The sequence below is a fragment of the Leptonychotes weddellii genome, chromosome 4 (assembly GCF_054177405.1).
Source record: "Leptonychotes weddellii isolate Sample4059 chromosome 4, ASM5417740v2, whole genome shotgun sequence".
Taxonomy (NCBI): Eukaryota; Metazoa; Chordata; class Mammalia; order Carnivora; family Phocidae; genus Leptonychotes; species Leptonychotes weddellii.
The window spans coordinates 139,778,191-139,803,180 of record NC_138372.1 but is presented as its reverse complement, the minus strand read 5'-3'; the positions used below and the strand labels follow the sequence as shown (position 1 = coordinate 139,803,180).

Genomic DNA, 24,990 nt, shown 5'->3' with positions numbered 1-24,990 from the left:
AGGAAGGGACACCCCTGCAGACAGAGTGGAGGCATGGGGTGGAGGAGAGATAGGAAGAGCTGCCTGGGCTGCTGAGCTGGCGCCCCTCCAGCTGATTCAGGAGAGGCAGTGACAGGAGGCCATTCAATCCCCAGCCCTGGTCAGCTGTATTATTACTGCTGTTGTTGGCTACCCTGGGCCTCAGATATCAGAAGGAACCTGGAAGATGTTCATGGATTTGCCGGTTTCTAAAATAATTCCCTTTCTATGCTCATTCTGTGGTTATTGGGAAAGAAAGGTCACTTGCATTAGCTTTTCAGTTACACGGAGAGGTGAGACAGCTTGAGGGAGGGGCAGTGATTTTTTGCCACGTGTTCAGCCTGTCCAAAGGAGATAAAATCTCTAGTTTGCTTTAAGCCGGGTTATCACTGCCCAAGTCTCCCAACAACAGCTGCTGTGAACGGGCACGCAACGGCCAAAAGAGGGCAAATCGGGAACGAAAGCAGAGTCACCCGCTCCAAATCTGAGGCCCCGGCTCTCCTCGGACCAGCCCAGGGGGTCGGAGGTGGGGTTGTCGGGGAGAAGAGGGCGGGTGGCGCTTTAGAGGGGGCGGTGGGTCTTTGACCAGGTGGGCATCCCCGCAGCATCCCCATCCCCAGGCGCGGTGGGGCGGGCGCCCGGCGAACCCCAAGAGACCCCTCCCCGCAAGCAGTTTCCAGGCAGGGCGTTTCCGGAGGCCCTGGCCCGGGTGGGGGTGGGGCCCACCTTTGAAACAGCTTTTAAAGACTGCAATTTAAACTTTACATTGAGCTCAAAACTCGATTCCGCAACCAAGCCTCGGCGCCACAGAAGGATAAAAACTCGGGTTTACAGCCCGTCATCACCCCATTGGTCCAGTTCTCAAGGCTTCTTGCAGTCCCCACACCTTTCTCTCGGCTGCCTAGAGAAAGGATGGGCGGGGAGGGCAGGGGCGGGCACTGCTGCCTGCAACGCAGAAGGGGAGGGCGAGCCCGCGCCCGTGGCCCGGGCGTGGGCGGGGGGCGCAGGAGCAGGTGTCGGCTCAGTGACAGGGTTCCCTTCCCTGCCCTCCCCGCCTCGGTGCTCCCCACAGCTCAGCGAGGCAAAACCCAGCAAATGTTCGAGAAATGCAGCTCAGTCGGTCAGCGGGCTCTGCTTTCTTGCCAGACGCCTAAGAGGACGGCGCTTCCAAATGCAAATCTCTTGGCTCCGGCGCCTTGGCTAGCAGCCGCCGCCTCCCCCGCCCGGCTGCCCGGCGTCCCGCCCACCCCGCGGCGGGCCGAGATGGGGCCCAGAGCAGAGGGGACGGGGCGGAGCGGGCATCCCTCCCCACCTCCCACGTGGGGTCGGCCCTCCGCAGTGCCTGGGCGCGCCGCCGCCGCGCCTCCGGGCTAGGCCCCCGCCCGCGGCACCGCCCCCTAGGCCGGGGCGGAGGACGGCAGGGGAGGGTGGGCGAAGGGTGGAGGGTGGGCGAGGGGTGGGGGGTGTCACTGAGTCAGGTGGCGGCGGGAGTTCCCTCGGGCAGGGTCGAGGGAACACGCTGCCGGGGATTGTATACACGCTCCACTGACACAAGCTTCACGCTGCCGGGCAGCCGCTGATCACGCGTGGCCCCGGGAGCCCATTGGCCGGCGCCTCACACACCTTTGTCACTGATTGGCCGGCCGCAGGCTCCGCCCCCACCCCCGCCCGCGGCGCGGGGCAGGCGGAGAGGCTACCTGAATGGGGAGGGGGCAGACGGCGCGGAGCGCGGCGGCGGCGGGAGCGGCGTCGAGTGTCTCCGGGCGTCCGTCTGTGGCCAAGCAGCCAAGCGGCATAGCAGCCAGTCAGCTCGCCGCCGGCGGCCAGGCAGCCAACCATGCTCAACTTCGGCGCTTCTCTCCAGCAGGCTGCGGTAAGTCACCTGGGGATGCCCCTGTCCTTCCCTTACGCGCTGCGTCTGAGGGGCCAGCCGGGGCACCAACCCTGAGCCCTTGACATCAGCAGTGCCTGAGGACCGGGGCTGCAGCGGAGTCGTGGGGGAGGAAGGGGCTTTCTGCCTGCACACTGGGCATTGGTGAGGGCGTGTGTGTCATGGAGTGGGTCAGGACAGGCGGATTGGGATCTACAGACGAAGGGACAGGGGTCTTGCTCAAGGTGTAATGGGGAGGGGAAGGGGCAGCTCCGCTGGGACACTTGAGGCAGGTGAGGGGGAGGATGGCTGTAGGGGCGCTTAGAGTGAGGAGGGGGCTGCTGCCCTGGCAGCGAGGACAGGGGAAGGTGTGGAAGGGGAGTGTGTGTGTGTGTGTGGGGGGGGGGGGTGACAAGGGGGCTACCCTGCACCTGGCACCCGGGAGAGATGCCGTCGTCTGGATCAGGAATGCGACCCCGGGCGGGAGGGAGCTGCTTACTGGCATTTGAGGGGCGGGGTGTCCACAGGACAGGAGAGGGGGCTGTCCCTCTCGGGGGTCTGAGCGGAGGCTTGTGGTACTGGGGCTGCTCAGCAGCCAGCCGGGGGCTGGGGGAGGGGGCGCCCGGCGTGGGCGCGGAGGAGTGGCACGTGGGCCCCGGACCGCCCAGGGGGGACGAGGAGGTGCGCCCCCAGACGTCGGCAGGGGACTTCCCACTCCCCGCGGGAGCAAGTGGCCGCCTTTTGAGGACCCCCTGGGAGGGGGGACGGGAGGGTGGAAAGCAGGAGCCAGCAGCGGGGCGGGGGATGTGGGCGGGGGGAGCCGGGGCCGCGAGACGCGGGGGCCGCGTGTCGAGGCGGGAGCCGCGGGCCGTGGGGCCGCGCGTCTGGAGCCGGAGCTTGTGGGGGCTGCACGTCTGGGAACCTGTGGAGACTCGGCGGGCGGGGATGGAGCTGCCGGAAACCGCGGGGAGGGGGCGCAGCGTCTGCGGGAAAGACGGGGTGGTCTGAGGTCCCGCGGGCGGCGTGGGCGGGAAGCGCCGAGGGCTCGGCCGGATCCCCGGGGGCTGCGGCCGGGAGGAGGGCGGGGGCCGGGTTTCCGCGGGGACCCGGCTCCTCCTCCGGCAGCTGAGGCGGAGGCCCGGGGGTGGGCCGGGAGCGGGTGCGCCCAGGGAGCTTCTCGTCCCCGAGTGACCCAGCCCCGGCCTCCGCCAGGGGCGGCAGCGAGGCCCAGCCCCGCTGTCGGTTCCTAAGGGAACGGCGGCTCTCCGGGAGTGGGGAGGGGCGGGCGCTCCCGGAGTCGGCGCCCGCGGCCCCGCCCCTCCCCGCGGGCTCGGGCGCGCACTGCCGGGCGGTTGGCGGCGGTGCCCGCGGCCCCTCCCCCGGGCCGGCGCGAGGGCGGGGGCCCGCGGGCTCAGGAAGTAGGTGAAAGGTGACGGCGCGGCAATTCCCAGTTCACGTTTCCTGCGCCGCCCCGAGCAGCCGCTGATCACGCTTTGTTCACATGCCTCGCCCCCTCCTCCCCCGCGCCCCCCGCCCTTCGCGGTCCAGCCAATCCGGGCCCGAGCCGCCGGGCAGGCTGGCCAATGGCGGGGGCAGGGGCGCGGGGACGTGCGAGCGGCGAGGAATGTTCCCAGTGACTCACCCGCGAGCCTCATTGAGGTTAGGGCGGCCCCATCCGCCTGTCCCCGCCAGCGAGGATCTCCCCCGCCGTCCGCCCCCGCCCCTCGTCTGCCTCCCCCGCCCGCGCCTCCACCCGCTCTTCCCTTTCCTGCCTCGCGCCCCACTCCCTTTCCTCCCCTCCCCGCTTCTCTTCCTGCCCTTCGCAGCTCACACTCCCCTTCCCTGCTTGCCCGCCTTTTCTCTTTTTTCTTTCTTTGCATTGGCGTCTTGAGGCTTTTACACATACAAGAGTTGTCCGTTGCAGCTTACATAAAGGGGCGCGCGATTATGCAATAGCGTTATTAGTGAAATTTATAAAGAGCAGGGGTTCCTTTTCTAAGGATTTCAACACGAAGAGTGTATGCATTTTTTAAAACAAGCATTGAGAATAATACCTTGCAGCGTAAAGAATGCTTTTAGGTATTTTTACACGATCTCTGTTTAGACCAAAAGAGTGGGATCACATTAATGAAAAATGGGAGGTCGTGGGTAGTACCATTTTTTTTTTTAAAGTGCAGTGTAAGGAACTTTAATATGAAGCATTAAACACTTGATGGAGCTGTACAAATAAATGCCAAGCATGTGCTGTCGTTCTTGTCATCAGTTATTTTAAAAATTAAAATATGTTCGATTGGACTATTGCAGATTCATTACAGTCAGGTTTTTGCAAATTCTGGGTAGAAGATTAAATTTTATGATTGGCCATTTTTTAGTAGTGGTGCATTAGCTGGTCATAGTTGTGCATAGCAAACCATTGTGTTAAATAGATCTAGTGAATAGGAACACAAACATGAAGAACCTGAAGTTTCAGTAAAGCTTTGGGATTTTTTCACATATTTCACTTTATCTCTGTTTACCAGAGATAATCAAACTATGAAAGATTTCAAATAATCTAATGTAGTAATTTTAAAGAGACACTGAGGATTTCTGTGCTGTTGATTTTATTCTAAAGCGGAAAGTGACTTACCAAAGGTCAGACCCGTATCATCAGGCCAGAGCTCTGTCCACTACACTTTGCCTTTTTAAGAAAATTGTGGGTTTTTTTTTTCCCTATTAGGAACTGGTATCTCAAAAGTCCTCATGCCACATCTGTAGTATTGAAAAAAGAACTTTTTTTTAAAAAAGATTTTATTTATTTGACAGAGAGAGACACAGCAAGAGAGGGAACACAAGCAGGGGGAGCGAGAGAGGGAGAAGCAGGCCTTCTGCTGAGCAGGGAGCCCGATGCGGGGCTCAATCCCAGGACCCTGGGATCATGACCTGAGCCGAAGGCAGACGCTTAACGACTGAGCCACCCAGGCGCCCCGCAAAAAGAACTTTTGTGGAGCATTCCCTCAGCTATTTTGTCTGACCCCAGTTGCAAATGGCTATTCTGGAGAGAATATGAAATTTCTAAATCAAGTTCTTCTCTTTTTTGAATCATATATGCATTGTTTGCTTTTAGCTTTGGTCTCCTTAATGGTGATAAGGTGCTCCTTTCTCCCTTGGAAGGATATCAGTCTTCAACCCTAAGTGTGAAAGAATGAGGAGGATTTTATTGATTTTACCATTACCATTAGTTGGAGTGAGAGAAAAATTATTTCAGAAACTTGGAAAGTTGTGCGAATTGTAAAGAAAAAAGTTGTGTTACTCTGTGTATTTGTATGACAAAAATGTGCTTATAATCATTTGATTTTTTAGGAGGAAAGGATGGAAATGATTTCTGAAAGATCAAAAGAGAGTGTGTATTCATGGAACAAAACTGCAGAAAAGAGTGATTTTGAAGCTGTAGAAGCACTTATGTCAATGAGCTGCAGTTGGAAGTCTGATTTTAAGAAATATATTGAAAACAGACCTGTTACTCCAGTATCCGATATGTCCGAGGAGGAGAATCTACTCCCGGGTACACCCGATTTTCATACGATCCCAGCATTTGTAAGTATTACTGTTTTTCTTTTTTTTTTTTAAGATTTTATTTATTTATTTATTTGAGAGAGAGAATGAGATAGAGAGAGCATGAGAGGGGGGAGGGTCAGAGGGAGAAGCAGGCTCCCTGCTAGCCTGATGCGGGACTCGATTCAGGGACTCCAGGATCATGACCTGAGCCGAAGGCAGTCACTTAACCAACTGAGCCACCCAGGTGCCCAGTATTATTGTTTTTAAGATGAGAATGCAGATGACAGAATTTTTTTTAATTTACATAATGAACTTAAGTTCTCATGCCCGTTTCCTGTATATTTTTCTTTTCTAGTGTTTGACTCCACCTTACAGTCCTTCTGACTTTGAACCCTCTCAAGTGTCAAATTTGATGGCATCAGCGCCATCTACTGGACACTTCAAATCATTCTCAGATACTGCCAAGCCTCACATCGTTGCCCCTTTCAAAGACGAAGATAAGAGCCCAGTACCTGGCCCCAAACTCCCCAAGGCTCAGGCCACAAGTGTGATCCGTCATACAGCTGATGCCCAGCTGTGTAACCACCGATCTTGCCCAGTGAAAGCAGCCAGCATTCTCAACTATCAGGACAATTCTTTTCGAAGAAGAACCCACGTAAATGTTGAGGCTGCAAGAAAAAACATACCCTGCGCAGCTGTGTCACCAAGCAGATCCAAGTGTGAGAGAAACACAGCGGCAGATGTTGATGAGAAAGCAAGTCCTGCACTTTATGACTTTTCTGTGCCTTCCTCGGAAACCGTCATCTGTAGACCTCAGCCAGCCCCTGTGTCCCCACAACAGAAGTCAGTGTTGGTCTCTCCACCTGCAGTATCAACAGGGGGAGTGCCACCTATGCCAGTCATCTGTCAGATGGTTCCCCTCCCTGCAAACAACCCTGTTGTGACAACTGTCGTTCCTAGTACTCCACCCAGTCAGCCACCAGCTGTCTGCCCGCCTGTTGTGTTCATGGGCACTCAGGTGCCCAAAGGCGCTGTCATGTTTGTCGTACCCCAGCCCGTTGTTCAGAACCCAAAGCCTCCAGTGGTGAGCCCAAATGGCACCAGACTCTCTCCTATTGCCCCTGCTCCAGGGTTTTCCCCTTCTGCAGCAAAAGTCACTCCTCAGATTGACTCCTCCAGGATAAGAAGTCACATCTGTAGCCATCCAGGATGTGGCAAGACATACTTTAAAAGCTCTCATCTGAAGGCCCACATGAGAACACACACAGGTACCAACCATTTATTTGTGTCTTAGAAGTTTAGATGAATATTTTTAGGCCATGATCACAAATATAAACCAAGCATGTTACAGAAGAACTTGCTCTATTAGCCAGTTCAGTGGCTGATATTACCAGTACAAGTTCCTGCAAAAGATTTCATCAAGGTGTTTTTGTCTTAATTTCTCAAATGATTAAGTGTCTGAGTAGTTACTTTAGTAAAGTATCTCTAAGCCTTTGTACCATAGTTGAAGTCAGAAAACCTTTTTGTTTTCGGCTTTTTATAAAAGGAAGATTCCTATAAATGCGACAGAGTGAAAGTTGAAAATAGAGCAGTATACGTATTCGCTTAACAGTTGATTCATTTAGTAGCTTTTATTTTGAAAAGGTTCTCTTAAGATATTTTAACATGTATATCTTTAGATATAATTAGGTATGTAATTTCCAGTGATTTGGTAAATGCATAGTAACGATGATCTGAATTTCTTTGTCTCAGGAGAAAAGCCTTTTAGCTGTAGCTGGAAAGGCTGTGAAAGGAGGTTTGCCCGTTCTGATGAACTGTCCAGACACCGGCGAACCCACACAGGGGAAAAGAAATTTGCTTGCCCCATGTGTGACCGACGATTCATGAGGAGTGACCATTTGACCAAGCATGCCCGGCGCCATCTGTCAGCCAAGAAGCTACCAAACTGGCAGATGGAAGTGAGCAAGTTAAACGACATTGCCTTACCTCCAACCCCTGCCCCCACACAGTGACCGCTCAGAAGGGGAGAATCAGAAGTAACTTTGGTCACAGCCACGAGCCAGCGGTGATGTAAAAATGCTTCCACTGCAAGTCTGTGGCCCTCCAGCGTGGGCCGAGAGCAGAAGCCCCACAGCCTGAGGAGGAGGCTCAGCCTGAGTTAGAGGACAAGAAGTGCTGCGGCCACAGGCAGGTCACAGAGTGGCAGGATTCATTTCTTATCACATAAGAGAGATGAGAAAGCTTTTATTCCTTTAAATATTTTTTGAAGGTTTCAGATGAGGTCAACACAGGTAGCACAGATTTTGAATTTGTGTGCACAATTTATTACTTCATTTTCACCATTTATATTTGAGACCAACTTTTCAGTGTGATTCTTCTAAAGCACTGGTTTCAAGAGTAGAGAGACTGGAAATAAACATTACGGTACAGAGATGGAGATGGAAAATCGATTTGTATTATTACGAATATTGGCATCTTTTCCTAGTTACCTTGTTTACTATTCCTAGTCTTTCCAGTCAACTTCGTGGATGTAGTTGTTAAATATATCTAGAACTAGCATTTTTATACTTGCTAACATTTGGAATTAAGCAGCTGTATATTGCTAAAGAGGACCCAAAGAATTGGAATCCTCAATAATTTAATGGCTTTGAAGTATAGCTACAGTTTTTTTGCATTTCTGTTTTGAAAGTTTAACAGATGACTATATCTAGGCATTTTATTATGCTTTGAACTTTAGTTTGCCTGCAATTTCTTGTGTAGATTTGAAAATTGTATGCCAATGTGTTTTCTGTAGACTCTAAGATACATTGCACTTTGTTTAGAAAAGAAATTTGAAAATAAAAATATATATTGTAAAGAAGGGATACCAAGAATTTTAGATAACTCCTTGAAAAAGATGGCTTATGTCATCAGTACAGTACCCTTATATTATGAGGATGTAATGTGTGCTTTATTGAATTAGAAAGTTAGTGACCTTTATTCACATGGACAGATGTTGTCCTGTTAATTTATAAGGAGTTTTGGGGGGGGGGTTGGGGGGGAGGTGGAACTGGGTGAGTAGAAGTTGGTTAAAACATTCACTTTTGTTAACAGTATTTCTGTTACATTCTGTTGTATAGTGGATGATATACAGAGTGGTAAAACAAAAGTAAATGGTTTAAAATATATAGTGAAAAATGGCACTATCTTCCCATTTAACATTTTTCTCTTGGTATTGATTTCTGACATCAAAACTTGGACCCTTGGAAAACAAGAATTTTCTTTTAATAAAAAAAACTTTGTGATTTACAATTTGCACAATATTTCTTTTGTTGTACTTTATATCTTGTTTACAATAAAGAATTTCCTTTGGTATATTTACTTGGTTGATTGCATTTGTTGAAAACCATCCTCAGTCTAACCATGACAGCGATCACTTAGGGTACTATCCAGAGACTTAGTATCTGAATTTCTCTAGGAGCTTCATTCAAATTTAGAACTGTAAGAGTGTATTCTTAACAGGAATCAATTTATAGAGAGTATACAGAGCGAGGCCTGGTATCCACATATTCATTGAGATAATTTGCAAGCCTGCCCAGTCTAAGAAACCAACACATTTTAAACATTCTTTTACATTTTGATGATTTGGAATTGAAGTATAGCTTTGGCTCTCAGCAAAACCTTAAGTAGCATTAAGTTAAAGGGCATACCACAGTGAATAATTACAAGCAATGAGACTGCTGCAGCAAATGAAAAGGAGCCTGACCTGTTAAATAGAGCGTAAATTACTCACCTCTAGAAGTTAGATTAGCTCAGGCCATTAAGTGAAACATTAAATGCAATAAACATACTGGTACTTAAGCTGCATGAAAGGTAATACACCTGGGAGGAGAAACACTTGCTAGTCACTTGTCAGTGGAACTAGAAGCTACAAATGCTACTTGGTGTATTGAGTATAATTCTGGAGATTGCTATTTTAGTTGGCTCTGAAACTACTGTTTGTCATGAGAGAACATCTTCTGCAGTGTCCAACTTAACCATTGACCTGAAGGAAGTCTGGCTTACTGTTGAACACCCATGGTAAGGGGCAATGTAATGTACTCACTTGGCACCAGTTATAAGACAAGCATCTCGGGTTATCTGTGCACCTGTTGCTATTTATTTCTTGGAAACTTACCACCACCCAAGTACAACACAGCTGCTGGGGAGGGGCCTTGCTGTTCTGCATCTTCTATGCTGGGAACCTGGACCATCCCGACTCAGTTCCTCATGATGGTAGGTCTTCAGAAGTGGGAGTACAGGAAGGTAGCTGACCGAGTACCCACCCCCTTGTAATGGCATGGCCAGCGGAAATGTGCCAGCATTGCTGTATTCCCAGTCCTAGTTGGCATCGGAGACTTTTCCTTAGAAATTTTATAAATCAAATTTTAACAGTAATGTATTTGAGTTTTATGTTCATGCAGGCTCTGATCTTGATGCAAAAGTTCCCCCAAACAAGAACATTTGGAGCGTGTAATGATAATGTGTTAGTGTAGCTTTAGCACTAGTTTTGGTGGTTTCCTCCCTGACATATAAGTTGGACTGTATGAAATTGCTGATACTCAAGCTGTTTGAACACTTAATTCTTTTTAGATAATTTTAGACTTAGAGCTGCAAAAATAGAGTTCCCATTTACCTTTTATCCAGCTTTCGCTTGTAACATCTTACATTTGGTGATGTTAACCCTGATCACTTAGCTAAGTGATGTCCAAAGTTTTCCACTGTAACTTATTTTTCTCTTTATGATTATTGACTATTGGAGAGAGATACTTTAAGACGAATAACCTGTTTCCGCTTATACCTTTGCCCACTCAGTATGCTTAAATAGATCTTGCTTATGGCAGTTATTACTGTGATAGGCCAATAGCAATTTCCTATTTCCTTCATTATTTACTAATTGGAATTCTGGGGGAAAGAGTTGTTGCTTCTCCCCCATTTACTTATGTATTCAGTTATTTATGTCACTATGGAATTAGGGATATTTATTTCATTCTTCGAGTTATAATACAGTACTTATTTTGTGATCAATTGTTCCAACTTTGGCCTTTGCTAGTTCTCTCACTATTCAACCGTTTTTGATTGACAAAGATGGACATTTCATAGAGGTTCAACCTATCATTTCTCACTGGAATGAGAGCTGTTTGGTGTTAGTAATTTGACTTTTTGAAAGTTTTCTCTATCCATGTTGCTACCACTCATCTAATCCACCCTCTCTCACTTAAACAACTGCAAGTAGCCCAAACTGGTCTCATCTTGTCTCCCACCATCCAGCCTCCTTGCGAGTCTTCCAAAAATGCAAACCTGACCGTGCCACTTCCCCATTTAAGGCATTTCTTTTTTTTTTTTTTTAAAGATTTTATTTATTTATTTATTAGAGAGCGAGCGAGAGAGAGAAACAGCATGAGAGAGGAGAGGGTCAGAGGGAGAAGCAGGCTCCCCGCTGAGCCGGGAGCCCGATGTCGGACTCGATCCCAGGACCCTGGGATCATGACCTGAGCCGAAGGCAGTCGCTTAACCAACTGAGCCACCCAGGTGCCCCATTTAAGGCATTTCAAAACCTTCCCAATGCTCTTAGGATCAAGTCTAGGTCTCTTAACACAGTCTAGAACAGTCCCGTCTAATAGCAATATAATGTGAGCCACATATGTAATTTGAAATTTTCTAGTAGGCACATCAGAAAATTTTTAAGTTAATTTTAATATTTTTATTTGACCCAATACATCCAAAGTATTATCATTTCAACATAGAATCAATACAAACATATTAATGAGATATTATATCTTTTTTTGCACTCATCTTCAAAATCCAGTATCTATTCATGTGCACAGTACATTCGGTTGGAACTAACCCCATTTCAAGTGCTCAGTTGCTTAGGTGGCTAGCAGCTGCTGAAGGCACTGAGCAGAGCTGGAAGACCCCGCACTGCTACGCTTCTACCGACCTCGCACCACTTTCCACCTTATTCAACACACCAGGTCCAAGATCTGAGCCTTCACATACGCTGTTTCTTCTGCTGGAAATGTTTCCCTGCCCTTTCACTTTGACATTTCTGCTCTAATAATTACACTTTGCCAAAACTGCTTAATGTCTTTTTCCCCTTAGACTGTAAAACTCCACAAAGACAAGGACCCTGTGAGTCTTGCTCACTGCTCTATCACCAGCATCTAACAGTGCCTGACACACAGCAGGGGCTCACTAAATTTTGTCAAACTGAAAACTGAACTGAGAGGAGGTCTGTGCAACTTTAGGGAGTGAGAACAATTAAGGAGTTGTTAAATGACATGCAGGGTACAGACAAAGGCGATGAAAAGCTGAAGACCTCCTTTTCTTATTCCCATCAATCTCTGCTAGTGTTGCAGGGACCACTCACTACACCTAAGCTCTCAAAGAGTTGCATGGAATTTAGGTTCTTGTCATTGTATTTTTAACTGGGCAGGGAAGAAATCTGATCAAGATGGACATACGCAAGGTTCACCAAAGCCCTCTCTGTGAGTCTAATTCCTCAGCCTGAAAGGGCTCAGCTCTCACCCCACCCTTTGTCTTTGGAGGATACTCAGAATGAGGCAAGGTCATAAATGGGGACATGCATTGAGAGCACTGGACAGTCAGCAAAACCTTGGAGTTAAGAGAAATCTTTTGGGAAATGAAGTCAAGGGACAACTTAAGGGAAGCCTTTTTTCTAGAGATGTCCCACTGATTTTGTGTGTGTGCACACATTTGTGTGTGTGTGTGTGTGTGTGTGAATCCAGTTCTGGCACTTTTCTGACTAACTTAAGAACAGTTTGGGAAAAGGCTTAGAGTTGATTCTGAAATAGAAATGCCTCTAATTTTGTACACAGGTAGCTGTGCCCTAGAGAAGGTGTAGGGGAAGAGCACCAGTCAAATTTTAAGACCTCGTGTATTAGAGTTCTCCAGAGAAAGAGAACCAATAAGATTTATATGAACAGATTAATGATAAGGAATTGCTTCATGCGGTTACGGAGGCTGGCAAGTCCCAAGATCTGCAGTGGGCAAGCTGGAGACCCAGGAGAGCTGATGGTATAGTTCCAGTCCAAATAGAGGCAGTCTGGAGACTCGGGAAGAGCTGATTGATGTTTCATTCTCAGTCTGAAGATGGGAAAAAACTAATGCCCCAGCTCGGAGATAGTCAGATAGCAAGTATTCCTCCTTACTCGGTCTTTTTTGTTGTAGTCAGGCCTTCAACTGATTGGAGGAGGCCAGTGCACAGTAGGGAGGGCAATCTGCTTTACTCAGTCCATGGATTCAAATATTAATCTCATATAGAAACAACCAGAATAATGTTTGATCAAATATCTAGATGCTCTGTGGCCCCATCAAGATGACACACAAAATTAACCATCACACCTGAATTCTAGTTTGGGTTATGCTGATAACTAGTTTATTCCTTGGAAAAGTTGCTTTATCATTCTGGGTCTCAGCATCTACTTTTAAGAACAGGGCTGAACACACCTGTCTTATTCAGCTCACAGAGCCTCTGGCAAGTTCAAACAAGGTTATGTATACAAAAGCTCTCGGAAAGTATAATACATTTTACACTTGCTAGCACTGTGTAGCACCCATGTCTGGGAACATAGGTATGGCAGTAAGTGGATTGGACTTCCCATGTAGGGTAACCACTCACAGCTGGGAAGATTAGAGAATTTGAATATCCAGGGTTTCCATACTTCTACCTATGTATCTAACTATCTGGGTGATCCATTTACAGTAATTGTCATTAAATGAGGCCAGCTGAATGGGAAGGAAAACACGAAGAATTAAGGCCATGGCTATTTGCTGAGCATAGCTAAAGCACGGGCACTTGTCATTTGATTATAAAGTACAAATTTGGACAGAGTTACCAGAGAACCATCCAGTATATGCACTAATTGCCTTTATGGAGTCCATCAGTTTATGGAGTTTCCTTTGTTCGTCTTTTTCTTTTCTTTCTTTTTTTTTTTTAAGATTTTATTTATTTATTCGACAGAGAGAGAGATGGCAAGAGCAGGAACACAAGCAGGGGGAGTGGGAGAGGGAGAAGCAGGCTTCCCCCCAAGCAGGGAGCCCAATGCGGGGCTCGATCCCAGGACCCTGGGATCATGACCTGAGCCGAAGGCAGATGCTTAACGACTGAGCCACCCAGGGGCCCCTACTTTGTTCTTCTTGTAGGTACCACACTGTCACAACTCAGATCAATCATGAAGACAGAAAAGGCTCCAAAGTTTCTAACATTAGTTAGAAATTGTGATGGTGTGGTCCCTCTTAGGAGGTCAAATTCCAAATGTCCACAAAAATGTTCACAGTTGGAGGCTAGAAGTCTGAGATCAAGGTCTCAGCAGGGCTGGTTTCTTCTGAGGCCTCTCTCCTTGGCTTAGAGATGGCCCTCTTCTTGTATCTTCACATGGTCTTCCTTCTATATCTGCCTGTGTCCTAATCTCTTCTTTCAAGGACACCAGTCATATTGGATTAGGGCCCACTCCAATGACCTCATTAATTTTTTAAAGACCCCATTTCCATGTACAATCACATTCTGAGGTGCTGAGGATCAGGACTTCAACATATGAATTTTGAGGTGACACAGAGCAACCCATTATATTGGTCAACCTATGTTGGTCTGTATTGCTCCGTCTTAATACACAGAGAGCAGTATTTTCTAAACTGATTTTAAGTTCCTATTTCTAGTGTCTGGTAAATTTCCTATGAGAGCTAAGCATCTTCAACCCCCAACCCCATGTCACACAGTGACACCATGCCCAGTGCAGTGTGTCATTCCTAGCCATCAGGGAGACATATTTTTCCGTGGTGCACTCGGGTATTTCTTAGTCATGGAATCATCTTTATCCTCAACAAAGTTTTCCTTCACTACATACTTATAAACATTATTTGTAATGTAATTTGACAATCCCTTCTTTTCTCTTAATTATCTCAAAAGATAAACTTGTTCTGCCACGGATATAATTCAGATTCAGAATTCTCTGCCCAATCCCAACAATATCATGAATAGAATAGGCATTATAATGGTCTTTTGATATCCATGTTTGGATTTGCTCAATTTTATTTTTTTCTAAGAGATTAAATATTCTCTTCCCAAATTTAAATTTAGTTCAAAAAGGAGAATTCAGTCAAGGCTAGAGTCAGCCTTGCTCGTTGGAGATATAACCTAGCCCTGTTGCCTTCCAATCATTTATCACATCCATTCTATTCTTTGTCAGTGTGATTCTAATAACAGTAATCTTCAAACAGAAATCAAAAAGATTATCTCAAACAGTAATCTTCAAACAGCCTGAGGTGGGTGGGGGGGTGCCTGGGTGGCTCAGTTGGTTGAGTGACTGACTCTTGGTTTCAGCTCAGGTCATGATCTCAGGGTCCTGAGATTGAGCCCTACGTTGGGCTATGCACTCAGCACAGATTCCTCTTGTCCCTCTCCCTCTGCTCCCCGCCCGCTCCCCCGCTTTTTCTCTCTGGAATGGATAAATAAAATCTTTAAAAAAGAAATAAAAAAGAAAGGGAGCCTGGGTCCCCATCCCTGTAGGGGTCATAATAGTGAGGTCATTAAATATTTCAGGCTTTCTGCTTTTCAGACACATGCTAGCATTGCACTTCTCCCTTGTGGCTGGACAGGGTCATGCATTCAGGCCTGGTCATGTCAGGTCTGTGAACGGAAATGCTATGTGTCACTTCTTGACCAGAGTATGTAACTGCCCGTGTTAGGCCCTCCAGAGCTGTCTTTTCCTCTGTTATGGTGACCAGCCAAATTCCAGCTAGTCAACCTTAGCTCTGGAATGTGTAGGACAAAGAGTGAGAACTACCCCTTTGTAGTTTTAAGACATTGTGATTGGGGGGATTATTGGTTGCCAAGGCATAACCTTGACTTACAAATGTATACTGACTGATACAAGCCCTTTTGTCCCATGAGGCTGCTTTGCTCTAAGTGAATTTATTTACCTCTCTCCAGGGATCATTTCACCATATCATGAGGTATTGAGGGATATGACTTTAAAGGGAAAAAAGATCTGTTACCCTTCCCCCGCATGACATTGGGTGCCTTATATTTGTGTAACTAAATGGGGCCACGTCCCAGTTCATGGATCCTGAACAAGGAAGCTCCTCCTGTAAGGTGTTTGGTCACATCTAGCTAGTCTACCTAGAGAGAAAAGCAAGCAGCCTTAGTCCTCCCCCATCACACCTGGTGAAGACAAAGCAAAGGTTATAAACCACTGCTTGAATAGTACGAGGATACCATCCTAGATAATGCACAAGACATCCTGGAATTAATGCCTTAGTTTTGAGATTCACAAGTATTTAATGGGGACAGTCTATTCCTTTCCCCTGAAGCATCTTGTATGTAAGGAGGAAGGCTGGAGGGTGGAATCCTCTGGGAAGTGTGGAAGCGAACAGTGAAGGGTGAGCAGGTCTCTCCCAGCGTTTTGTTCTCAGCAGCTCTAAGGACTAGGAGAGAACGAACATAGGGTGGACAACTGCAGCTTTGTGTCTGGTTTTGATGGTGAGGATGTTACAGATGCTAAGTGGGTAAAATGCTGATCTTCTTCCCTAAATATTTTAAGAAGGCAGAGTATCCTGATGGCCCAAAGCATGAGGTCTGGACAGTCCTTGACTTGCAAATCCTAGCTCTACCATGTAATGGCTATGTGACTTAGGGCAAGTTCAGATTAAGTATGAAGATGAAAGGAATTAGCATCTATAAAGCACCAAGAATGCCTGGCACCTAGTGAGCATAACCTTGAAGCGTTGATGAGAATGATGGTATTCTACATTTCAAATGCCCCAGCCACAGGGATCCTGTCCGGTACAAGATGCACCTATTTGAGATCTCTGCTTTCAGGGGAAAAACAAAGGGGGGGAGGGTTCTAACGGAGAGCTTTATAGGCATTTGGACTCAGGGAAGGCTTTATAGGCATATAGTTTTTGCAGGACACGTGTGCTCTGTAGTTATAGATTCAGGTTAGGCCAGACAGCCGAGTGCCTGATTGTCCCCTACTTTGAGCTGAAGCTGGACCTGCAGGCCAGCCTCTTCTCCCCAGGCCTGTTGCTTGGGTGAAGAGGTGTTTAACCTTTCCCTCTGAATCTGAATGTTTTAGGGATTGTTCAGTTTTGTGTTCAGGCTTTCTTTGGCAGCCGTGAAGTAAACCCTTTTCAGCCGGGGTAAGTGTGGCTCTGCGCTAACCACCCTGCGTCTCTTGGCCAGTGTGCGGGCAGCCTGGGTGGCCTCGGCGCTAGCCACTGGTCACTGCGGGGGAGACTCGGAGCAAGGACCTGGCCCCGGCCTGCCTCCTCTGTTCTGCTTCGGCTGCCTCCACACTGCCTCTGCCCAATGGCCGAGTCTGGGTTGGGGAGAACAGGGAGGAAGACTTCAGGTTGGGCGGGTCCTAGAAAGTTCCACCCAGTCCCAGGCTATACGCCTGCCGAGTGATCCCTGGTGGCCCGCCGAGCGATCCCTGGTGGCCAGAAGATCAGAGGGAGACTTAAGGCCCCAGTTCCACTCTCCTGTGCTTGGAAAGTTGAAAACATTGGGATCTTGGGTTCGGACCATGGTTTTCTCCCTTACCTAATCTTGGGCGTATTGTTCAACTTCTCTGAGCCACATTTTTCTCACATGTCAAATGGACTGATATTAATATTTTACCTTGAACACATTTGTTTTAAGGACGGTTTGACACGGGAGGCCGGGGAGAAACATCAGCTGGCCTTGTCACCTGCACTCCCGCCTCCCTCCCTGTTGCAAAAGTATCACATCGGTGCTCATTTCTGCTCACGTTACCTCTTTTGTCTCTTGTCTAGAAATCTCTCTCTCCTCTCCACTTTACATACGCAAGTCTCGTCCACTATGAAAGCCCATTTCTGAGCAGGAAAGGGAAGGGCCCATCCAGGAACCAGTTGGATCAAATCTGTATGAGTTTAACCAGGGCTGCCGTAACAAAGTACCACAGACCGGGGGTTGGAGGGGGGGTGGGCTTAAGCGACAGAAACTGATTGTCTCACAGTTCTGGAAGCCAGATGTCTGAGATCAAGGTGTCGGCCGGGTGGTTCCTCCTGGCGGCTTCCATGCCTCTCCCTGGGTGTTGGCGGTTCACTAGTCGTCTTTGGCCATCCTTGGCTTATAGAAGCAGCACCCTGTCTCTGCCTTCCCATGGTGTTCTCCCTGTGCATGTTTCTGGGTCCCAATTACCCCTTTCTATAAGGATGTCAGTCCTGTTGGATTAGGGTCGACCCTAATGACCTCCTCTTAACTACCTCGGCAACAACCCTATTTCCAAATAAGGTCACGTTCTCAGGTGCTGGGGATTCAGACCTATGAATTGGGCAGGGGGTGGGGGGCACAACTGAACCCATACAGGACCCCCCCTCTAAACCCTGGGGTTCCTTCTCAGGATTCCCAAGGCTGGCCTCTGGGAACCAGGGACCCCACCTGCTTTCCTCTCCTGGGCCTGCCTCACCCCATTGTCCCTGCTCATTCTGGTGTGGCTGCAGACTGGGACTCTGGGGCTCCCCTTCCCTCCTTCTGTGCTGTCCCCTACAACAGACTCACAGGACAGGCTTTCCATGCAACTGAGTACTGAGGAACAGGTGGCTGCTGACAAGTCAGGAAAGACCTGAGCCCCTGGAGCAGCTGGGGATCCCCACAGAAGCACACCGGACCCCTGGATTCCTGATGTCCAGGCTCTCTTCCCTGGGGAGGAAGTAACATATAGGGTGGGTGGTATAGATAGGAGTTGGCCACCCTGAAAACCACTTCGCTCCAACCCTGAGATTCTTTTGGAAAGGAGAGTCCAGGGTCTCAACCCCAAATGTCGATAGGAAGGGTTGGGTGGATCCTAGAGAGGAACCAAGCCTCACATGTAGAAGACGAGCAGAGATGGCCAAGGTACCAGTGTTGCTATGAGGAAAAGCAATTTTCAGAATAGTCCGATTTTTCAAAAAACCTGGAAATCTGGATTTTTTTTTTATTGTGGTAAAATCTATGTGACATAAAATTACCATTTTAACCATTTTAAGCATACAATTCAGTGGCATTGAGTACATTCATGTTGATATGCAATCATCATCACTGTCCATGGGAATCCAGATTTCTATATCAAACATTCTGATTTTTAACTTTTTTAACTTTGGCATCTAATTCATATAAAAATAAACCCTTTATGTTGGCAGGTAGCCAATCTGGAACTTCTAGGCCCACGAAATGATTATTTGCTATTTTGGCCCTGGGATGGTGACATTGCCTGAATGGTGGGCAAAGGCAGGCCTCAAGCACAGCTTTGGGGGCGGGGGTCCTTCGGAGAAGCGGGCCCCTCCAAGAGCAGCTGCCACGTTCATGGGCCAGCACTCATCACAGGTGTTAGGTAGGAGAGCACCGAGGTTTCTTGTGCAGAGTGGAGGAAGGGGGTCCCTGAAAGGATTGACTTCAGGTTTTCCCCCACCTTGGCAAGTAGAAGCTAGAATGGATTGCATTTGAGAAAAGGTAACCTTTCTTGCATTCCTAGAGTCCCGGGATAGTTTGTGGCCGTTACAGTGTGATGTTGGCAGGCGTTCACACTCGGTCTCTCATCTATGGCTCCTGACTCCCCTAGCCCCCTCCTGCTCCCAAGGTGGTCCCTAGTGGCCATTCGAACCTCTGTCCTCTGTGTTTATGTCCAAGAATGGGGCTCATCAGAACTCCCCCTCTCTTTGTGTCCTGCCTGGAGAAAAGCCTAGAAGACTAAGCCCCCGATGCAGCCATGAGGCAGGGGAAGCCGAGGTGTGGTCCAAAGGCACAGTCTGGGCAGTGGCAGCGTGTCTCCCAGAGGGTCTCAGAGGTTGGGGGAGAAATCCAGCATTACAACTGAGGCAGACCAGATTTAGGAACAAGGACTGCAGCAGGAGGTCAGAGTAAAGGAGTACGGAGGTTCTGGGAGGAGGATGGGGGTCCAGAGCCCAAGCCTCATGAGCCAGGGAAGGATGGAATTTGAGCAGCTCTGGGTTTCTGTCCAGTGGGTCTTTGTCCCCACTTGGCTGTTTCTGACCTTTCTTCCAGTGGGGCCGGGGGCATCCTGGATGCCACACCTTCTTGCCCTGCTCGTGCTGAGCTCCATCCTTTCCATAGGGTTTTTTCAGGAGTCTCTGCCCTCCCCCCACGTTCTCTCTTCCCCGAATGTCCACTGTCCTAAGCCTCTCAGCCCCTGGCTTCACCCTGTCCTGACCTATTGTCATCTAGGCCCATGACCTGTCACCTTCTCTGGGCAGCTTCATATCTGATGCAATGTTTATCTCACTCCCTGGGCAGAGCTTTGGGCTGGACATATTTGGTATTGACCCAACCCCACCGAGTTGCCCAGGACTCTCCCTCAACTTACCTACTTGAGGTGAGGGATTTATTGCTGGCACAAATGACCCACCAGGACTTCTCTGGACCACAGGCTTCCAAGAACATTCTCAGGCCAGACAAGTGAAGGAAGAGAAGAAAGGAAAAGAGAGAGGGGGAAACCAGCAAACAACAAAACCCTGGATTCCAAGGAAATTTCACTGGCCTGAAATCTCCTCCCCCCGTTAGCTGGGAGGCGGAGCCGCCTGCTGACTCGGTGGCCGGCTGGCATCCTTCACCAAAGCTGTCCTGCATTCACGGAGCACAAATGGAGGATGATGTGACGTTATCTGTGTGGCTGACGTAGCCTTTTATCCGACATCGGACCCGGCATTTCCGATCCTTACCCTCAGTGACCTCTGTCTTCATGGCTCACTCGGGCCGCAGAACTTCGCATCCAGCCTGCTCTCTGGGGGGCCCACTAGAAACTAGCCATGCACGTAGGGTCTTGCCTTCAGCATCTGGTGGGGCGTGTGCGAGCGTGCGTGTGTGTGTGTGTGTGTGTGTGTAAGAGAGACACTGAAATACATTACGTGATGAGCAGTAATACTGCATTTTGCTTTCATTCAGCTACACAAATGTTCACTATGGTCTTACTCTGCAGGCACGGCTCCCAGGTCGAGGTTCTAAAATACAGATCTTACAAACCACAACTGAGAGTCACCCCATTGTCCACAGAGTGGGGTTCAAACTTCCCTCAGCATTCGGGGGATTTCGCAGTCTGACCTTGGTCTCCTGTTCCAGAGCTGTCCATTACTACTGCTCCATGATCTACAGGAGCCGGCGGACAGAGTGTGCAGCAGAGCATATTCCTGCCATCAGGGAGCTCAGCGCTGGGGTGGGCGGAGGCCCGGCCACACCTCCACAGATCAGGTTTACATGGCCAGCCCCCCCTAGAAAGAGCCATTCATGCTGCACCCCGTGACAAGCCTGGAGGTGGACGGGGCCCAAGTGGAGGTGCCTGGCCTGCAGCTCCGCATACTCCAGCTCCTTGCCCATCTTCCTTGGCTCCATTCTTCCTCTCCCGCTTTTCTCAGAAAGAGCCTGCCCTTACTCCCTGCCCTCCTGGCCCTCCTGCTGCTCTTTCACCACCGCAGGCATCGTGTTTCCACCGGCAGGGGACGGAGGATGCCTCTCAGCGGCACACTGTCTCCACCCAGGAGAGGCAGAGATGGGGACTCACCCTGGCTCACACGTCCTGCCCAGCCTGGCCACCACTCACTCCTGCCCCGTCCAGGAGCAAGCGGGAGGTTTGGGTGGGGTGGGAGAGACCACGCTGATGGCGGGGTGGGGGGGGGGTCTGCTAGCTGGTGGCTGAGTGCAGACTAGGCCCCTGGCCCCAGGAATAGGGTTTGCTTCTCAGCTTCCCAGTTCTGACAACAGGACTTTCAGTGTATTCATAGATGGTCTGTCTTTCAGTGACAGATTAGAATGATAAACTCCACAAGACCACTGTGCAAACCGGAAGGTCAATTTATTGCTTTACAGGGCAGGGGAGGGGGTAGTTAAGATAGCTCTGGCCGCCGCAACAGATCCATCCAGAAGGGAGGTTTCCTACAGCTAACAGGGCTTCTGCCCCCCAGGTGTTCCTGCTCCCTCAGAACAGTGAGGCAGGAACCCAGGCTCGTCCCATCGGATCCCTGAGGGCTTGTCTCCATGCCAGCCAGCCAGAGGGCGATGAGCAGGGAAGACTCTGCACGGCTTTAGGGTTTAGGGCCTGGATTAGTGCCTAGGGCTGCCGTAACGAATCACCACAGCCTCATGTCTTAAAACAACAGAAGCTTATTCTCTCACAGTTCTGGAGACCAGAAGTCCAAAATCAAGGTGTCAGCGAATTGATTCTTTCTGGAGGCTCTCAGGGAGAAGTTTTTTCAAGCCTCTCTCCCAGCGTCTGGTGGCTACCAGCAATCCTTGGCATTCCCTGGCTTGTGTGTGCTTCACTCCACTCTCTGCCTCTGTTCACATGGCCTTCTTCCCCGTGTGTCTCTCTGTGACTTCTCCTTTGCTGTCTTCTATGGACACTTGTCATTGGCTTTAGGGTCCACTGTAATCCAGGATGATCTCATGGATCCGTCTTCCAAATAAGGTCACTGGGACACAAAAAGAAATATATATTTGGTCTCCACCCTAGTTCCTGACACAGAGCTCCTGACACCCTTATAATTTCCTGAGTGATAAAGATGTCAGAACATCTTTTGTTCTAATATTTGGTCTTTGACCTTAGTTCCCGAGAGAGCTCCTAAATCTCTAGGAGTTTCCTGCGTGACAGGAGCATCTTTTGTTCTAATGAGGTGACTCTTGGTGAACTCCTGGATAGCTTCAGGATGGGGGCTGGTGACCAGAAAGACCACACCATGATTAGAAGCTTGGAACTTTTAGCCCCACCCCCTTCCCCTAGGGAGGGGAGAGAGAGCGTGGAGATGAGTTAATGCCTACGTGATGAGCCTCCATAAAAATCCCTCGGCTACAGGGTTTGGAGAGTTTCCAGGTTGGTGGAGTTTCCATGTGCTGGGAGGATACTGCACTCCAACTCCATGGGGGCAGAAGGTCCTACAGTCAGGACCCTCCTGGACTTTGCCCTCTGTACTCTTCATCTAGCTGTTTGTTTGTATCCTTTATTATATCCTTTATGATAAACCAGTAAATGTAAGTGAGTGTTTCCCTGAGTTCTGTGAGCATTTCCAACAAATTCTCAAACCTGAGGAGGGGATTGTGGGATTCCCCCAATTTATAGCTGATTGGCCAGAAGTGTGGGTGACAACCCAGGACTTGGGACTGGTATCTGGAGTGGGCTCGGTCTTGTGGGATTGAGCCTTTAACCTGTGGAGTCTGTGCTAACTCCAGGTAGTTAGTGTCAGAACTGAGTTAACTTAAAGGACACCCAGTTGGTGTCCACGGAGAAGTGGAGAATTGTTTGGGGTCAGGAGTATTCTGTAGCTATAGAAAAATCTTTCTTTTGGTCACATCTGAGGTTCTGGGGAGACATGAATTTTGGGGCGACACTGCATCGCACTACGGGGCATGCGTGCATATGCTGCACTTCTTGTGCTCACTTTCCATTGGCCAGAAATTAGTCCCATGGATGTCCCTAATTATGAGAGACACTGGAAACTATAATCGAGCTGTGCCCAGGACGACTAGGAAACTGGTTTGAGGAATGGCTACCGGTTTCTGCCACGTGGGGGAGGGTCCTGGTCCAGGACCAGAAAGCTCAGGCCTCCAGAGGGAGGAAGGACTCTCCCTGAAGAAGAACCAGTGACATACTGACAACATCTCTTATCTAGTCCCCTTGTCTGCGGCAAACACTGGCTGATCTGCCATCAGACATTTTCTCTTTGATTTGCAAGTTTCGAGGTCTGTTGCCAGTCTTTGTAGGAGCTAATGAGCTCGTTGCACCACTTGTCCTGCAGGTGAAATCCTTCAAGGCCCTAGTCCCAGAACACCTGGGTCCACTGCGAATTCTTCCCCACCCTCCGAGACAATCTCTCCCTCCTCTTGTTTAGAACTCTTGTCAGGGGGAAATACTTCTTCCTCATTGCAGTTGCTTCCTTCCATGGGACAGGGTTTCCTTGGACCGTGAGCTCCTGGCAACCCCGTCTACCACTTGCTCCCTGGAAGGAGACAAAACACATCAGGTTGGTGATTCTGGAAGGTGGAACCCACGCTCTTCCTCTTCTTTTTTTTCTCGGGTGCTAGTTTCTTTCTTTTTTTTTTTAAAGATTTTATTTATTTATTTGAAACAGAGAGAGCACATGAGAGGGGGGAGGGTCAGAGGGAGAAGCAGGCTCCCTGCCGAGCAGGGAGCCCGATGCGGGACTCGATTCCAGGACTCCAGGATCATGACCTGAGCCGAAGGCAGTCGCTTAACCAACTGAGCCACCCACGCGCCCCTCGGGTGCTAGTTTCTAATAAGGAATGCAAGTTATGTTCCGTTCCTCCAGCTGAGTGGGCAAGCCTGCCTGATTTGAGGCTTCAGAATTAGGAAGCCAATTTGCCTGCAGATATAAGTCAGATTTTTCAATATCAACTTAACAAAGGTGATATTTCTGACCCGAAACACCTTACTCTTTTGTCATATTTCTCATTTGGTTTCGCATCAGGCTGGGAAGATGGGTGCTATTGATTGAAACTTGATATTCCCCAACACCTCTGCTGTAGTCTTTTTTTACCTCACACTACTTAGCTGGACATATTTATTTATTTATTTTTTTAAAGATTTTATTTATTTATTTGAGAGAGAGAATGAGATAGAGAGCATGAGAGGGAGGAGGGTCAGAGCGAGAGGCAGACTCCCTGCTGAGCAGGGAGCCCGACGTGGGACTCGATCCCGGGACTCCAGGATCATGACCTGAGCCAAAGGCAGTCGCTTAACCAGCTGAGCCACCCAGGCGTCCATGACATATTTATTTTTAAGGGCTTTGCCCAGTGCCTGACACAGTTGATGTTTGTGTTTGTTGAATGAATGAATGAAAACTGGGAAAATGATATACATTACAAAGAAATATCATCTCTAAAAAACAAAACAAAACCCAGGAAACGGCAAAAATGGGACATTAAAAATTCCTAGTTTTCTGAAGCATAATTCGGCAACATTTATCAAGAGCCTGGGAAATGTTCATGCTTTGAATTCAGGAATTCCACTTCTAGGAATTTAACCTTTGGAAATGGATAGATATGTACAGAATTGTGTCCAGGGATGTCAGCCCCAACATTATTTAAAATGGCAAATGTTGAAACAACCTAAGCATATATTTATCACCCGGAGAACCAGGGAATCAGGCATGGAGGAGGTCAGAAATAACACTCAGAATAAGCCACAGGATGTCTAATGAAGACACCTCTGGGCACAAACACTGAAACTAATGCTGTCAGCACCACAGCTGCTGAATGGCAGGGTTCTGGAACCTCCTGGAACCTGATGGAGCCATCACCCCTGCCCCACCCTTACCCGACTGGAGGCCTGAAATTCCTGCTTCTTCATATTCTAGTTTCTGGGGCAAATTCATTTCATTGGCGTGGCCTAGGATACGTGACCACATTCTCAAAGCAAGGTAGCCTGGAAAAGTATTCTTTCCAGCTTCCCTTGTGGGAGGCAGGTTCTGTCTCACTGGGTGGAGAGTATCTAGACATAGGAAAAGGGTTCAGATACAAAGTGTACTAAGTGATCCACAAAAATGATGAATGTCCATTACAGTGT

The 24,990-nt window shown here is 48.7% G+C and overlaps 1 protein-coding gene across 1 annotated transcript; it reads left to right on the top strand.

Moving 5' to 3' along the window:
• The first annotated feature begins 1,719 nt into the window (after window positions 1-1,719).
• Window positions 1,720-8,778, top strand: KLF10 (KLF transcription factor 10). The gene is made up of 4 exons (XM_006735679.3): window positions 1,720-1,891; window positions 5,228-5,461; window positions 5,778-6,690; window positions 7,175-8,778. The coding sequence occupies exons 1-4, from the start codon at window positions 1,856-1,858 to the stop codon at window positions 7,432-7,434; spliced, it is 1,443 nt and encodes a 480-aa protein (XP_006735742.1). The 5' UTR covers window positions 1,720-1,855; the 3' UTR covers window positions 7,435-8,778.
• Window positions 8,779-24,990: the final 16,212 nt, after the last annotated feature.

Coding starts and splice junctions, on each gene's coding strand:
- KLF10 (XM_006735679.3), top strand. CDS start 1,856: ATGCTCAACTTCGGCGCTTCTCTCCAGCAGGCTGCG. Junction 1,892..5,227: donor CTTCTCTCCAGCAGGCTGCG/GTAAGTCACCTG, acceptor TTGATTTTTTAG/GAGGAAAGGATGGAAATGAT. Junction 5,462..5,777: donor TTCATACGATCCCAGCATTT/GTAAGTATTACT, acceptor TTTCTTTTCTAG/TGTTTGACTCCACCTTACAG.